Source organism: Ipomoea nil, unplaced genomic scaffold (genome assembly GCF_001879475.1).
Source record: "Ipomoea nil cultivar Tokyo-kokei standard unplaced genomic scaffold, Asagao_1.1 scaffold2510, whole genome shotgun sequence".
In the NCBI taxonomy this organism is placed as follows: Eukaryota; Viridiplantae; Streptophyta; class Magnoliopsida; order Solanales; family Convolvulaceae; genus Ipomoea; species Ipomoea nil.
The window spans coordinates 609,772-628,300 of NW_017618938.1; the positions used below are offsets into that span (position 1 = coordinate 609,772).

Consider the following 18,529-nt stretch of genomic DNA (forward strand, 5'->3'; position numbering starts at 1 on the left):
CTAATAATTGTCTTTCATGTGTTGGTTTAATTTGTTTGTTAGGCTTTAAATTCTCCTTTTACCAAGTGATAACAATTTTAGATTAATTAAAGAGTAGCCACAGCATCTTTAATTTACTAAAAATTGTCTAAAGTTCAAATCACATAAAGATTGCAATGATAAATGCCTAGTGATCCTATAATTTTAATTAGTTGGGGAGTAGCCACATCATCCTTAATCAGTTAAAATTATATATTGAGTTGTTAGGGTCACATAAAGTTTTAGACATATCAATTGTGATTAATTGTATGTAATATGATGGAATTTAGCCCACAGGCAATTTTGTTATATTTGTATGATTAATTAGGATGAAATACTGAACTATGATCATAATTTAGCCCACAGGCAATTATGTATCGGAATGTAGTTTTTTTTTTTGAAGGTCAATCTTGCGATTCTATTAATGAATCAAAGCCGAAATAGCATCAGGTGGGATAGCATCCCAGTACATTGCTTGATCCTGTGTAAATGCTAACGTAGCTAAAGTATGCGCATGTAAATTAACCTGTCTAGAGATGTAATCCAAAGTAATACGATTAAATAAAGACATGAACGTTCTGCACTGGTCAATTGTGACCCCAACGTACGAATGGATCGGCATGTGATGGTGTCGGATAATCGTAGACAATTCCATGCAATCCGTGAGTAAACTTACTGTTGTGTTGTTCCATTCAAGTAGCCAGGACAGTGCTTCCTTGTATGCCTGGGCCTCCGCCATAAGTGGTGAAGAACAAATTGGTAATTTGCCATTCCTTGCTGCCACAAAAGAGCCATCTGGCGCTATTATTATCATGCCGTAGGTAGCCTCGCCCGTGTCGTGCCGGAAACCTGCGTCCACATAACACCGTAGATCGCCCTCCCCTGGACCGTTTAAGTGCTCCGATGCCGCTGCCGGCTCGGTTTGGCGGACATGGGCAGCGCCGTACGCCTGCAGTGCTACGGTGGCTGCTCTGGCTAATTGTGCAGGCCGCATCATTGATCCCTTCCAGACAGCTGAATTCCGGGTTCTCCAAATATAATATAAAATTGCTACCATTAACCGGGTCTGCTCCTCCGTCAAGACCGCCATAGCCCCTTTTAGCCATGTTGTAAAAGAGTCTGCAACAATATTAGTGATAGGTAATTGTGTTATATTCCAAACAAGTCTAGAATATTCACAGAGCACTAAAGCATGCAACACATCCTCATGATCTAAACCACACATTGGGCATGTTGGGTCCACCTCCACCCTTTTAAATATCAAGTTAAGGGTTGTTGACAAAATATCACATATGGCTCTCCACAAGAAAGTTTTCCATTTGGGGGGACTTTTATTTTCCACATTGCTACCCATTTATCAAAATTCGCGGGATTATTCTCATAATCACCCACAATACGCCTATAGGCATTTTTTACTATGTCCCCTTTGGGTCACTCATCCAATACCATGAGTCCTCGTACTCAGGACTAATAGGGATCATATTTATTCACTCCACATCTTCAGGAATAAACAAGTCAGACAAAATATGTGGATCCCAGGTATGAGTCTGTAAATCAATTAATCCTGCAACTCGTGCCTCTCTCAATTGATGTGTCATTTCTGTTTGTATCAATGGGCTAGGATTATCTCGTAACCACGGATGCCCCCATATTAAAGTTGTCTGTCCATTCCCAATTCTCCTTCGCACCCCTGAGACTACCATTGCATGGGCTGCCATTATACTTCTCCAACAGTAGCTTGGGCAATTACCAATTGTTGCATCTGTAAAACTGGTTGTGGGATAATACCTTGCCTTATAAATTTTTGCTGCGAGAGTTCCCGGGTTCGTTAAAAAATGTCATGCCTGTTTACCCAGCATAGCTAAATTAAAAGCCCTTAGCTCTTTAAAACCCATACCACCATACTTCTTTGGTATGCACAACCTGTCCCATGCCTTCCAATGTATTCCCCTTTCTCTTCCATTCCCCCACCAATACTTATTCATAGTTCGCTCAATTGACTGACAAACTGTCTCAGGTAACAAAAAAACACTCATCAAATAGGTAGGCATAGATTGCGCTACACTTTTCAATAATACTTCCTTACCAGCCTGAGAAAGTAACTTTTTACCTCACGAACCAATTCGTTGCCTGATTTTTCCTCCACATACGAAAAAACAGCTCTCTTATTTCTTCCCACAAAGGAAGGTAGGCCCAAATATTTCCCAAAATTGGGTGCTTGCACCACCCCAGGCAATCCACTACCTGCGCCATGTCAGCCTCCTGGGTATTTCTGCTAAAACATATATTAGATTTATTATAATTCACCACCTGGCCTGACAATTTCTCATACCTTGCTAGGCACTGCCTTATAACTCCCGCCTCCTGGATATTTGCTTTAAAAAATAAGAGACTATCATCCGCAAAAAATAGGTGTGATACAGGCGGTGCCCCCCTTGCAACTCTGCACCCATGTATTGAGCCTGCCAACTGTTCATACTGTAATATCATCGAGAGAGCCTCTGCACAAATAATAAATAGATACGGAGAGAGAGGGTCTCCCTGCCTGAGTCCCCTGGTTGGTTTTATGTGCCCCTGCTATACCATTAATCATTACAGTATAACTAACAGTCGTTACACACAGCATAATGAGCTTTATCCACTTCTCACTAAAACCCATAACAGTCAGCATCCTTTCTAGAAAGTTCCACTCCATTCTGTCATAGGCCTTTGACATATCTAACTTCAATGCACTCCACCCCACCATACCACATTGCTTTCTATTCAGATAATGCCCCACCTCAGCCGCCACCAGGATGTTGTTAGTGATTAGCCTTCCCGGAATAAAAGCACTTTGGGATTCCGATATCAATCCTCCCATTAGTGTTTTCATCCTATTTGCTATCATCTTGGCCATAACTCTGTAAATAACATTACTCAACGCAATCGGCCTTGAATCTGCAACTGTCTCAGGCACCTCCTTCTTCGGTATCAAAACAATGCTAGTATCATTCAATCCCTCGGGGAATACACAGGAATTCAAAGCATTCGTTATAAAGCCAGATACATCTCCTCCCACTATCTCCCAAAACTGCTGGTAGAAGCCCGGGTTTAATCCATCCGGACCCGGTGCCTTATCCGGATACATTGAAAAAAGGGCCTCTTTAACCTCATTAGTTTCAAAGGGGCGGTCAAGCATCATATTATGTTCTAATGTTACTCGTGGGGCTAGGATCCCATAAAGCGGATTATCACAACTCAATCCATTAGAGGCAAAAATATTGTCAAAGTAATTTTGTATAGCAGCATGCATATCATCCCCCTCCACCCAGTTACCAGCATCACATTTAATACTAGAAATAAAATTCTTTTTCCTAGGTGCAGAGGCATACCTGTGATAAAATTTTGTATTTGCGTCAGCCCCGCGTAGCCAGTGCTGCTTGGCTCGCTGCCCCCAGAACACATCCTCTTGGGCCTCTATTCGTTTCAGGGAATTCTCAATCTGTTGGTACTCAGCTAGCGCTCCCAAATCTCGCCTATTCCGTATGGCATCTTTCCTCTGTTGTAGCTGGTTAATTCGTTTTCCAAATTTATGAAACTGGTCTCCCCCCCACCGCATTAATTTTTCACCACACAACTGCTGACAATGCAGCAATCCCTCCGTCTTCCCCTCTTGCCAGGCTGTTTCTACTACTTCTTTGCACTCCTCATCTAACAGCCAAGCCATTTCAAACCTGAATCTCCGCGGCCCCCTTCCCCTTGGCATGCAAATCGCATTAATACTGAGGAAAAGGATTGAGTGATCCGAGGCCCGAGTTCGAATATTCTCCAACCATGCATTCTCATTGAGCAGACCCCAATCATTCGTTATTAAAGCCTTGTCCAACCTTTCGTCTATCCAATTCGGCGTCCCCTTCCCCTTCTGCCACATAAATTGGTGACCTCTCATTGGCATTTGCATCAAACCACAATCATCCACAGCATCTCCGAAACCCCGTAACAAACTATTAGGATACGGATTTCCCCCCTTCTTCTCATGCTGATATAGTAGATTATTAAAGTCACCTATCACCACCCAGGGCAACAAAGACCTAGCTTTCAGAGTACCAAGTAAATCCCATGTCTCCTCCCGCCTACCACGTTCGGGGATACCATAAATACATGTCATGCGCCACAACTTATTAAACAAGCTTACTTCCACATCAATATGACTCTGCGAGTAGCTTAAAAGTCTCACTGTATTATTCTTCTTCCATAAAAAAGCCATTCCTCCACTCAAACCATCGTTATCAACGTAAAACAAACCCTCATACCCAAGCGTAACACGGATCCGTTCCGCATGTACCCGTGGTACCTTGGTCTCCATCAAGAACACAAAATCAGGCTTCTTACTGGTCGCTAGACCCACAATCTGTCGAACTGTGCGTGGATTGCCCAAGCCACGACAGTTCCAGCTCAAAGTACTCATGATGACGGGCGGGGCTGGACACTAGCTCCCGCCATGGACAAGTTTTTTGAACCAGCAATGTTTGCTATCTCATCATTCCCACCATTCTCCCCAGACTCCATCCCATGCCTACGACGCTTTGCCGTAGCCACCACCACCTCATCCTCAGATATACTCGTGGGCGTGACTCCCCCACCTCCCCGACCCCCGTCTACTGCCTCTACCATCCGTGGCTTTACTACCAATGGACGTGGTCTCCCACCTACCGGCACGAGCCAGTTATCCCCATCCGCTCTAGGAGCGCTCCGGGACCCACCAGCCCGCATATCCGGACCGTACAGGTACCTTTCCACTGGAATTCCCACCTCCATGGCTTGTAGGCAGAAAGTGTACAAGTGACCCATATAACCACAAAAGTAGCAAAACTTATGCAACCGTTCATACCTGAAATTAACCCATGCTGTAGTCCCATCTCTCTTCATCAACCTCATCCTTCTCCTAAGCGGCCTATCAACCGAAATTGATACCCGAATACGGTGGAAGGTTAACCATGGTGCCCCTTCAAATCTCTCATCATGCTTAACAAAAGACCCCAAAAAATTCCCCGCCTGCTCCAGAATTGCATGAGATGTGTACCCCTTCGGCATGTCATGCAGCTGTACCCACATATCAATCATATCCAGCTCCACATCCACAGGATTCACCCCGTCCAACACCTCCCGACACACAAGTGCATTATTCTCAAAAGCCCAGGGACCCCCATCCAGAACATAGTCCATATCTGTTTTATGGGAAAAAACAAACAAGAACAAACCCCTTTGAATCTCCGTTACATGCACCCCACGCACCGGCTGCCAAACTGAAGCTAATACCTGTCTCATAAAATCCAGTTTTATTAACTTTTGCGTCAAAAATCTGCCGACCACCCTCCATGTCTCCTCCTCTCCTTCCCCACCACCCTCTTCACCCGTATCCCCTCCTTCCGGCATGAACACCGCACCTTCCTCCTCCATCAATGCCCATTCCGCCCACCTATCCACCAAACCCGCAACATCCCCCACCCCCTCCACCGTCCTACCAGCCCCATCTCCCTCCCCCCCACGCTGCCCCCTACTGCTACCCACACCCCCAACCGTACTGCCAACCTCAACTGCCAACCCTTTATCCCCACGTCGCAAACCAGTGTTATTGCCTCCAACCTCATCCATTCCCATCGCCCCTTCTTCCCTCCCTCGCTGCCCCTACTACCCGTCCCCCTTCCATCCAAACCGCCCCCAACATTACACGCCAAACTGCCACCTTCTACTTTCAATGCACATGGCCAACTAGACCCACCGCCACTACCCTCTCCCCCTCTTTCACGCTGTACATTCCCCATAGGCAACACGTGAGTTTTGCGAATTTCCCTCCCAGCCATATCTCCTCCACCGTCTCGCTGCATTACAGTTCCCGTTCGGCGCATTGGAGTTCCAGCCGACAGCCTTTCGCCGTTCTGTTCTTGCCCAGCTCTTGTCTCCTCCTCACGCCCAAGCAATTCGTCATCCATAACAACGTCGCTGGCCATCATCCGGACAGAAAGAAACTGACCACCGTTGAAAACCTAGGAAAACCCTAGTCGGAATGTAGTTTAGTAGTTTTATCAGTGTTGATAGGAATAAAGAATTTTATAATTTTCACCTCTATCATGAAGTTTAATTTTATGATGTAAACTTTAGGTCATATATCTTAATTTGCCCACAGGGATTAAGATAAGGAACATGATCTCTTAAGTTTTTTCTCATAATGGTTGTAATGAATCTAATTGAACTAAAACTTCAGCCTACAGGCTAGTTTTATGTCATTGGATTCTTCAACCCATTTGATAATTGTATGGTTGTAATGAATCTAATTGAATTAAAACTTTAGCCCATAGGCAAGTTTTATGTCACTTACTTCTTCAACTCATTGTTTCATCATAAAATTTCAGTTGGGTCTAATTGAGTAGAACTTTAGCCCACAGACAAGTTTTATGTCACTAGATTCTTCAGACTATTTAGTAATTGAGATAAAATACTATCATAATTGTTTAATTGAATTTAATAGAATTAAAACTTTAGCCCACAGGCAAGTTTTATGTCAATAAATTCATCAACCCATTAGATAATAACTTTATCCCAATTTCTTAGAATTTATAAATTTAGTTCAATTATAATTCTAAGTTTAATGGTTTGCATTGGCAAAACATGTATTTAGTCACTTTCCAAAATTTAGATACACCTTTTATTAATTATTTTTCACGAAGCTTACTTGGTTATTTGGACTAACTATAGTAAGTTGCGTGGTATGATATACCTCTTATGGATTCCAATAATAAAATATATCTTCTGAGCCGAATTCCAACTTGATTTTGGAAGGCGTATTTTATTATTTTAGTATGTCCAACTATGGTGGAGAATCATGTCCTCATTAATTATTCATTTAGTTGGACTATAATTGGAACCAAATATTGATTATTTAGTATGCCCAACTAATGGTGGGTAATTATATCTTCATTATTTAGTTGGTCAAATCAATTATGAGTGTTATATCATTAAGTTGGCTAAAGAATATCTTAATCAGTGGGAGTGATCATTTAGAAAAGATCATTAAAATACTCCACTAAAGCTGATGGATTTAATTGTTTTCATACATTCCAAATTGAATTGTACGTCTAGCAATAAGTCCAAAAGTTTCCACAAGTATTAATTTAGTTTTTTGTTCTTATAATTCATAAGTTCATTTTATCGAACGTTTGGTTGTGCAACATATTTATGAAAATGTTGTAACAATATTAATGAATTTATTAGAACGAAATCATTTAACTTTGTGGTGCACTGCCAATTAATAAATTCTTTAGCAATTAATAGAGTCTTTAGGTTCTTCAAAATTGATCCTAGGCCTTTTTGATTTGTAAGGCTCAAAACAATTTTGCAAGACCTATAAGTGAGACTCGTTATGTTCAATTAATTTCGAGGTGAACCTTGAGACTATTTGGGAAGTTGGTGTATGTTTAAGATTCCAAATTATTGACTTAGACCTTATGGTTTATGTCATTGGAATGTTTCTGTGACTTGACTATATTTTTACTATCTTAATGAGTGGGAGTGACAGACGTGTCAACTCCAAGCTCTTAGCCGTTAGAGGTAGTGTTTATGTTAACTTATAAACAAGTCATAAAATATAATTAGCATTATGCTAACATTAAGAGATCTCTACTTAAGGCATGCTTCTAAGATTCTGGAGATCATACAGTGAATTTGGATGGTTTCTTCCTTCAGTTGTGCACATAATATATTTTGAGAAACATCCATTAAGGGACTAAGAATAAACGTAGGGTTTGTTCATAAAGAACCTAAGTTAGGGAATTTAAAATGCATGTGATCATAGAAGATATTACTCACTTGATTAGTAGATGACGTATTACTATGGTTCATGTATTTTGTTCTTTAATGAAGGTTGTGCCCGTACTTGCACCAAGTGGGAGAATGTAAGTATTTTCCCTAATATAATATATTATAATATATTGTATTATTGGGTGGTTGTGGTGCAAGTGGAAGATTAAGTCAGTTAGTGGCTTAATAATCTGTTAGGAAACTCAGGATATTCAGTTAAGCTTTAACTGAATATCTGCCTACGTGGATGACATGTAGGCTTCTAAGCAAAACAGTCCTGCCACAGCTCCCGTGTTCAGCATACATGCACCATCGAGTATTCGGGAGAGAAGTGGTAGACAAAACACTTTCTACAGGTTTACCATTCCAGAGGCAATTTCTTCCGCTGTAACGAGTCAGGTTACTCGTTTATTTTCAGTTTACATTAGCTTCATTATTATCTAACAATAATTTAATATCATAATAGTTCAAATTTGGGCAAATTTTGTATTGAGTTAGATTTTAATATTAAAATATTAACTTTATAACATGTTGGTTTGTTATTGAAGAATCTTAGTGGCTCAACTAAAAACTTCAAGAAACATAATAAGCAATTTTTTAATAATATTTGATTTTATAGTTCTGTTGTTGAAAAAAATTTCACTTTAATAAAGATAATAATGTTTTGATTTTTTTTTTATTTAAATTCTATTCTTAAAGCATTATGATGTCACATCTTATCTGATCTTATCTTACTCTATATAATAGCAAAATGTTTTTTGCCAATCAATTTCCCGCCTAAATGAAATTGCATCATTTTAAGGTATTAAATACCAATTAAATGAAATTGCATCATTTTAAGGTATATAATGCAACATACTTATCTATTTTCAATACATGTTCATCTACAATTATTGTTATTTAATGATGAAGCAGGTAATACATTCCAGTATTTTTAAGTTAACATTTTATTATATAAATTAATTTATTGTTTACTGAAAAAAAATTAGAGTATCCGATTTTAAAAAATAAGATTAACCTGTTTTTTTTTTTTTTATTCTTACAATTTTATTGATCGACAACAATTTAATTGTTCATTCTAATATAGTTTTGAGAGGGAAAATTTCTTTTTTTAAAAAAAAGTTACTAAATCAGTTACTAAATTGAAAAAAAAGTTTTTTAAAATTTAAATCAGTTGCATGAACAATAATATTGGAGAGACGAATAAGTTTAAAAAAATAATTATTGAACTGATATTAAGTAAGTAGAAAATATGATGTATTTCTTAATTTTGTTTTAAACAATAAGTTTTACCTGAAGATGATACTGTATTTATTAGTTTGTTTTAGATCTGCTCCGGTCACCCGATTTTTCAGATCGGCATTTGGGGAAGAAAGCAATTCCACAACGGCCAAAAGCTACGGTCAGATTATCTGAAAAGTTTTTTAGCAGTGGATTACTTGGACGTGCGATGATTTAAAATCGAGTGTGTCAAGATGCCGGAAACAGAGAAGGTTCGCGTAAGTCAGTGAACATTTTAGAGAGAATGACGAACACAACATAGTAGACGGAAGCGCAATCGTAAAAAAATATGGATTAGGGTTTGGTAATCAGGTTTTATAATTGGGTTAATGGGCTCGGGTATTGGGCTGAAATGCAACGTAACTGGATTATATGGATAGATAATTAAATGTTTATTGGGCTTAGCATTGCAGGTTTTATTTTTTCTTTCATGTCATGAAATATTTCATATTTAGTTTAGATTTATATATGTTGTATGTATATAATTATTATTATTATTAAGCAATGTTTAAGAAAAGATTTTCGTAGTTAGTTTCAATGTATGATGATGATACTGTATTTTTTATTTATATATTGTCAAGTATATGTACTATAGGCTTTAATTGCAAATCATATTAATAAATGTTTTTATATATAAGAAAATTTAATTTCATAATTTTTTATTGTATATTGTTTGATTTCCTAATTTTTAATTTTTTTTTAAAATGTGTGTGTGTGTGTGTGTGTGTGTGTGTGTGTGTGTGTGTGTATATATATATATATATATAATTATTTTAATGTACACTTTTTAAATCTCATGTGGTATGTTATAACACAATTCTTTATAATATATGCTAACAGTATGTGATGTTCGATATAACAACCAATTTAGTATTGTTAAAGAAAAATACATTTCAGAATAAGTTTTAATTTCATGATTAATATTTTATTTTATTGTTTTTAAAATATTATTAATAATAAAGTTACTTAAATTTTATGCCGTGCATCGCACGGGGCAAAAACTAGTTATATATATGACACCACACATGTGGAGTTGAATTATTTAATATTCTTAAAACCGTTGCTCATATTAAAAATATTTAAGTTTGACAATAAAGTTAAATTATTTTGTAAACAAATAAAGGATTTTTCTTTATGAATCGGAGTAATAGAATTACTGGATTCACAAGTTAGAAATAGAGGAAAAAAATATATAGAGATAAAACAACATATTATGATCTCATTCGATGCTTAACTGATTATAGAAAAAAAATCAACAACAAACAATTGTGTAACTATTTTAAGCAAGTGTAATTAATTAAATTATTTTACTGTTTGTTAAACTTAATAGATTACCAATACTGAAGAGGTACTAATCTTCATGGTCACCCCATCTGAAAATTAAATGTTTAGATGTTCTATGATTTATTATTTTGGAATAAAATAATATTTGCATTATAATTATATTTAAAGTTATAATACAAAGTCTTAATTTATGAAAAAAAATAAATTATTTTAGTAAAGAAATAAAACTTGGTGTAATGGGTTGAAGATAGAAAAAATTTGTTGTAAGAATATACTGAAAATATTCCTAGAGGGTTAAAGATGGTCTTAGGGTTAGGAGAAAATATTTTATTAATGGTTTTATTGGGTTCAGGTCATGCAATCATTATGGTCCACACAAGTTGTATAGACCATATTTTGTATACTGTAAAATAATGTACAATGAATACAAAAATAATGTACATTCAGTATAAAAATAATGTACAATGTATTCAGGGGATGTACATTATATTGTATAATGTACATACAGTACAACAATAATGTACATTTAATATATTAAAATGTACTTTTTGTTATGGTCCACATAACATTGTGTGGACCGTGGTCCACACAATAATTTGCCCATGTTATGTGCTCCATTACTGGGTTGGTTTTGGGCCGAATTATTTAGAAAAAAAAAAATAAAAGAAATAAAGCTTGTGCCAAGAAAGCAATTTTCAGAGTTGCTATCATATGCCATGACAATAAATAAAAGACAAGGCTAAACGTACTATAACATATTGGATTGTTTTTTAGAATACCAGCTTTTATCATGGTTAAATGTATGTTGCAGTTTCAAGGGTAAGTAATCCAAAATGATTAAAAATTTTGATATGTGGGGATAATGTACAATGTGTAAGTATGACTTAAAATGTCGTATACAAAGAAGTTTTTAGTAATGTGTAATACAACTGCAATGTTAATCATTAGTTAATAATTATCTCATGTTTATTTTATTTTTTAGTACTGCTAACAGTTTGTCTATTATATTTAACTTTGCGACACCCAGAGTTGCAGTAGCTTCCCAATCGTGGTGTTAGGTGAAGATTTCAGACAAATTCTACCAGTAATTCCAAAGGGGACGAGGCAAGATATTGTTGGAGCAAGTATAAATTCATTCTATCTTTGGAGAAGCTGTAAAGTATTTAGGCTAACCAAAAATCTAAGGTTTAGGGCCTTGCAATCAGATAATGAAGTTCAAGAGATTGAAGAATTTGCAAAGTGGATTGCTAATAAAGGTGATGAAACCATTGGTGATTCAAGTGATGGAGAATGTGAGATAAATATTCTTGAACAATTTTTAAAATCTTGAATAACCCAGAACAATTTTTAATGTTGTCATATGGCATATCAATAAATTTGCACTCCCGAATTCTTGAATGGCCTGAGATGTTCTGGAGTACCAAATCATGCTTTGACATTGAAAGTTGGGTCACCTGTTATGCTCTTGAAAAATATTGATCACACACTAGGATTATGCAACGGTACAAGGTTTATTGTTACTAGGTTAGCTGATCAAGTGTTGGAAGGCAAGATCATGTGCGGTACAAATGCAGGAACAAGAGTATTAATTCCTAGAATGTCACTTATACCGTCAGATCCAAGATTGCCTTTCAAATTTCAACGGAAGCAATTCCCGTTGATGCTATCCTATGCCATGACAATCAACAAAAGTCAAGGACAAACGCTTGCTAAAGTGGGGTTGTTGTTGAAAAAACCTGTCTTTAACCATGGACAATTGTACGTAGCTGTTTCAAGAGTTAATAACCCCAGGGGTTTGAAAATTTTTATTTGCGGGGAAAATGTACCATGTCTTAGTACGACTAAAAATGTTGTGTACAACGAAGTCTTCAATAATGTATAATAACATTCCACAATTTATTATTTAAAATTTAGTATTTTTTAAATACTATGTTTCTTATTCTTATTATATTATACGTAATATTCTATGTACTATATAGGTAGCCATGCATCACATTGTTTCAACAATGAAGTCTTCAACAATGTCTAATAAAATTACTAAATTCATCCATGTGTAATAAAATTACAAGTTTTTCATTTTAAATTTTTTCTGGTTCAAATACTCTATTTTCTATACTGTATATATATATATATATATATATATATATATATATATATATATATATATATATATATATATATATATATATATATCATACTATACATATAGCCACGCATCGCGCGGGTGCACCTACTAGTACTACAAAATTAAAATTCTCAACAATATTATTCAGTGACTACTCAAATTCGAATAAGATAGAATGAGTTGAACATTAAACAAATTGCACAATATAATATTAAAACAACTAATATATTAAAATTAATGAGTTTAATTAAGAAATTAATTGCGGAGATAATTTTTATGTTAATTAAGATAATAATAACACAATTATTAGTATAATCTACACTATATATAAAAACAAAATCTTTCATTTTAACTTCCCGTCCAAAAGACTCCTATACAGGTTTGTGCAATATTGTAAAATTATGGTAATACAATTCCTTACCCCAAAAGGCTGAATCCCCAACCCTAAGCCCCGCCCCCCCTCCCCCCTCAATGGGTTAGTAGACAGGGCCAAATGCCGGTGCACACATGTTTGTGCAATCCTTCTATATATTAAAGCCATATAGCCATGGCCAATCTAATGCAAGCATTTTCCCGCCCAACAGGAGTGACGTCGTTTTGATGTTTTTGTGGTTAACCATCAGATTTTCTTTTTGGCAGTAATTTCTCGATTTTGGTTTACTTTTTGGATTCCCCAAAAATAAATTTGTATATCCAAATTATGTTATCTACATAACGTCTCTATATATATTAAAGCAAAATAATAGGAGCAAAAACTTCCCGCCCAAACCCAACGACGTCGTTCCATACATGGCCGAAAATTTATTAGGCTTTGTGTTAAAAAACGTGTTACCTTATCAGTTCCCTAGATTTTAGCCAATCTTTTTTATTTCTAAGCCAATGATATTAAAGCATTCTATTAAACCTATTATACTCTTCAGTTTCTCATAAATTTATTTACATAATTAAACCCATTAGCCGGATTCTTTTTTCCAAGATAATTAATTACAACTAATCGTTTGAAACCTTTTTTAGTAAATGAAAGGGCAGAAATCAGATCTAAAGTCCTATATATACATCACATTCTCTTCAATACAAACACTAACAAGTCTCAATATTCAATACAAACTCTGCCAAGATTAAAGCCCTGCGTATACTGAAGAACAATGCTCATTCTTGCCACTCGGATTTTTCCAATGAACACAAGCATACACAAGCATACGACATACCTGACAGAAAAAGCTTAAAGCCCTGTGTATACTGAAGAACAATGCTCATTCTTGCCACTCGGATTTCTCCAATGAACACAAGCATACGACATACCTAACAGAAAAAGCTTCATCGCAAATCAAACAGAAAACGCTCCATCGCAAATCAAATCTAAATAGGTCATGAGATCTAAATAGGTCGTTTCATGACCAGGAGGTGAGTTTTATGAATAAATACTCGTTTCATGACCAGTAGGTCATGAGATCTAAATAGGTCGTTTCATGACCAGGAGGTGAGTTTTATGAATAAATACTATTCTACTATTTTGGTATTGAATCGTATACTATATCTCATATTCTAACATATACATGCCACCTTCTTGCACGCACACTGCCTATCACAATCACACCTAAACTGTAGTAGTAACACTACCTATCACCATCTATAATAATCACCAATGGTGTGTATTCTTATACCAACAAACTGTGACCTTTTGAAGCTGGGGAGATCAAGATTTGTAGTTCCTATGATGCCCTACAACATCTTTCCAAACATGAAACTCCGGAACTTCAGAGAAAGGTATATTTTAAATCATCTATTTGTTAACTAAATTATTTCTAAGTTTTCTAAATTACTCCCTAATCTGTGTTTTTATTCTTTGTTGTCTATGTCACGAGCACACTCCAAGATGAGTATTATCTCCAAGAGGAGTTTTTTGTCATTGCATACTTTTATATGTACAAAAGGATTTGGCGTTGGTTGGAATGTCTATAATATTCAGGAGGAAAGAGTAGACTACTAAAATCATCATTTGCCTATTCTGTAGTAAATCAAATTTTTTCTTATTTGCAGGGACAATGTGTAGGCATTTGCCTATTCTGTAGTAAATCAAATTTTTTCTTATTTGCAGGGACAATGTGTGGGACAATGTGTAGGCAGTATTCTTGGTTATCTCTAGCCCTATTCTATATGACTGTCTGTTAGTCCCTCACCAATGTTAGGAACATTGCAAACTGTTGGAATAAACCATTTCCTATACTCTAGTAAATTAGATTTCCCTAACTTTATATTCTTTTTTCTGTTTTTGTTTCAGGGATTTCACCTTCAAATATCACAAGTAATCACACAGCACAAATGATACTAGCATTGCAACCATATGGACTCAACCAACCTCAATCCACATTTGTAATGAATGAATATAGAAAAGATTGTATTTGTTTCTCTATAGATGAGTGTATGGCATGTAATAAGTGTGATAATTTTGTAAAAAGATAGAACAGATTGCATTTTTTTCTCTATAGATGAGTGTAGGGCATGTAACAGTGCGATACTTTTGTTAAAAGATATAAAAGATTTTAGTTTTTCTCTATACTATACAAGAGTGTAGTATATCTAAACCGTGTGATACTTTTGGTTTCTTTTAAATGTTAAATAGCTTTTCTAAAAGTTGCTTTAGTCTAAAAATAATAATTTTAATTGTATATAAATGTAAAACACATGATGCATGTTTTTTATTTTTTTCAAATGTGTACCCTTAGAACATCTAATGTTGTTGAAGTACATAATAAAATATAATTGATATTTTAAAAACTTTAACATGTAAAACATGTGACACATCTATATAACTATTGGTCATCTAATCCCCTAAGAACAACTAATATTGTAGGACATTGTAGAATATAAATAATACTTAAACATGTAGAACACATTACACATGTATGTAAATTTTGAAGGGTAATTCCCTTATCACATAAAACACATCACATCAGTTTATAAACAAACCATTGCATAATAATCCAAACATGCTCTTATAGTTTAAAAAAATATTTGCATCATAATCCAAACATACTTGAAAAAGCACGTGAGTCTTGAATGCAAGATAAAGCCTTTAGAACATTTAATTTATTTCAATTATAACGCTGGACTAGATGAAAACATATTCCAGATATAATAAAGAACATGAAATAAATAGCAGTAAAAGAAAGCATGCACCAGGATATGTTCACGCAGTTCGGAGCCTCACTCCTACGTCTGCGGGGCCACTCACATCAACCCAAATCCACTATGATGAAAAAACGGAGTACAAAAGGATAGTTAATTACACTCTACAGTATAACCTATAACTACTCCAGAACCTACTCCAGTGGATCCGATATGCAGGCGTTCTTCATTACTTCATGATCTGATTGCAAGATCTTTTTCACACACAACAGTACAGGATATCTTTGGTATAGATGCACCAAGATTTCAGTGTAAAACTTTTTGAAAGAGTGCGCAATTTTTAATGCTAATTAAGATAGCATTATATATAGGTTGTAAATGATGCTTTGATCCTCAAAGTATGCACTCTTCCATTCCTTGAATTCGGCTGCTCCATTAGATCTAGATCTCCCCATTGATAGGGTCTTGAATAAATACTTTGAACAAGCTTTATACCTCCTGGATAACTTCCTTGCGCTGATCCAGTCAACTACTCCAGACGTGTGACTAATCCAGCAACTAATCCAGGACTACTTTGGCAACTAATCTAAGCCAATAAAACAGAGGTTTAAATGTGCAATATATTTACACTTACAATCTCCCCTTTAGCTATTAGTTGACAAAACTACTGAAAGATATCATCGGCTTTAAAATGAATTGCCAAATGAGTAATCTATACAATTGAGATCGGATTAGTCACTAGTCAAGAGTAGCTAGACACACACCCTCCTTTAAACTTAACCAATGTTGTGCCAGAGAATTCAAAACACAATTAAGGCATACAAACACATAGAAATTTAAAAGCACAAAAAGACACAGAACACATATATGTCACATAATATAACTGCATAGCATTTATCACATAGTCAAGGCAAAAACACGCAGCACCTTAACACATTTAAAAGCAAACAAAATAAAGGTAGAGCACACCACATTATTCACTGGCACTTATGGCTAAGTTCTCAAAAACACGTACTCCCCCTTACTAAGTGCACTCCCCCTTTTTGTCAATCTAATGGACAAAGAGCAGCATCAGGACTGGGTGGAGGAGGAGGAGGTCTCCAGGTCTTCGTCATCACCAGCAGGAGCAGCAGTAGAAGCATCCTCTATAGAAGCAATTTGGCGATTGGTGCGGAGCAGCTGAGCCTCGGCAGTAGAGATGGAAGATTGAATGGTTAGAGAGGCATCCTTCATGGTAGCAATGTGTGAAGTAAGAAAGGTGACTTGCTGACGAAGAACAGCCAGTGTCAAAGCAGAATCAGTAGCAGAAGCAGTCGGTGCGGAGTCCAGGCCTGGTGCTGGACGATCAGCTGGAGCAGGGGCAGGTGGAACTGAGGAGAGAGTGGCCCGATCATCATAGTGCGATCTCTGGAAGATGCAAGAGTCCATAGAAGTCTTGTGCGTAACATGGCAGAGCTCTTCATTGGAATAGAGTTGAAGTCCTTGTTGTTGCAGAATCCCAGTGATAAGACATGGAAAAGGGAGATGAATCTTGGCTTCCTTCTTCTTAGCGAAACTCATGATGTGATGATAGATGAGGTGACCAAGATCAATAGGCAGTTGATGTCGAACTTTGTATAACAGAGAGGCCATCTTCTTATTGACAGTGTGCACAGAGACATTTGGGATCCAATTGCTAAAAGCTAGGCGAAAGAGAACCGAATAGATTGCAGTAAGTACATTCGAGGGCAGACCATCCTTTGGCCAGATGTTGATCTCGTTGTGGGTAAGATGTGAAGCAAGAAAGTCTCCAGCAGGCTCAAAAAGATCATCACACGCATCACGCTGAAAATAAGCATTAATAATAGAGGGACTAAAATCATACCAAACATCCCGAAGAAACACCTGATGATGATGCGGAGAAGCCAGTCGAAGAGAATCAGATGTGAGATTGGCGTAGAATTCAGGAATAAGCCAGGCAGAGTAGGCTCCCACATTCTGGATAGTCTGGAGAAGATTTTAAGCCTTAAGAAGAGGAATAATATTGCACACACGAATGAGGTACTCAATACTGAAATTCTTCTCAACCAAGATATCGCGATTTGAGTGCTGCTGCCATACTGTTTCCAATGCAGGGGAGAGCAAGATAGGTCTGAACAAGGTCTCCTTGGACACCTTAGCAGTCTTGGACTTGGATGATGCAGCTGCCTTTGAAACAGGAGCAGAGGCTGGAGCAGAAGCTGGAGGAGGAGCCGGAGTAGACACGCCAGTTTTCGATCGTGTACGCTGAGCAAGACCCGTAGGCCGATGTTCAGACCGTTTGCTAGGACGAGATTCAGAGACAAATTCAACATCATCGGACATGTGAAGCTTTCTCTTAGCCACTGGAGCTGCTGCAGGTGCTTCATCTGGATCAGTATTTTTGGCTTTCCCTTTGGCCTTCGTAAACGGCACCCTGATAACTGGAACAGCCGTTTCAGCACGGGCAGTGTTTGGCATATTTGCAATGGTGTCTGAGATGATGGCTGCTTGAATGGATGGATCCTCAGGCTCAGAGACTATGTCCCGAATCGAAACTTCAACATCCTCTAGAACAGATCCTGGAACAGAGACGGGATCATGTATAACTGGATCTGAGGCTGGAGTATTGACTGGATCATGTGAATGCTCAGCCTTTTTGGAAGTGGCCTTATCCGTGTTTTGAGGTTGGGAACCTGTGAAGGGAATTGCAGACAGAGGCACAATAGACAAACCAGCAGAGGGATCCTAATTTCACAAGGCAACAGCACAATCTCAAAACTAACATACCATAAAAAATCAAAGCAAGAAGCAGTTTTAGGCATAAAAAACTCGACCATAGATAATCAAGGCTAAATA

General features: G+C 36.9%; 1 protein-coding gene and 1 long non-coding RNA gene across 2 annotated transcripts; both read right to left on the minus strand.

Moving 5' to 3' along the window:
• Positions 1–4,461: 4,461 nt before the first annotated feature.
• LOC109153585 lies at positions 4,462–5,457 on the minus strand. Its single transcript, XM_019301440.1, has one exon. It carries the CDS (start codon positions 5,455–5,457, stop codon positions 4,462–4,464), a length of 996 nt encoding a protein of 331 aa, XP_019156985.1.
• Positions 5,458–13,576: 8,119 nt separating this feature from the next.
• LOC109153599 lies at positions 13,577–13,848 on the minus strand. Its single transcript, XR_002049546.1, has 2 exons — positions 13,811–13,848; positions 13,577–13,679 (listed from the first exon to the last, which is right to left on the minus strand). It is a non-coding gene; the product is annotated as an uncharacterized LOC109153599 (long non-coding RNA).
• Positions 13,849–18,529: the final 4,681 nt, after the last annotated feature.

Coding starts and splice junctions, on each gene's coding strand:
- LOC109153585 (XM_019301440.1), bottom strand. CDS start 5,457: ATGGAGGAGGAAGGTGCGGTGTTCATGCCGGAAGGAGGGGATACGGGT.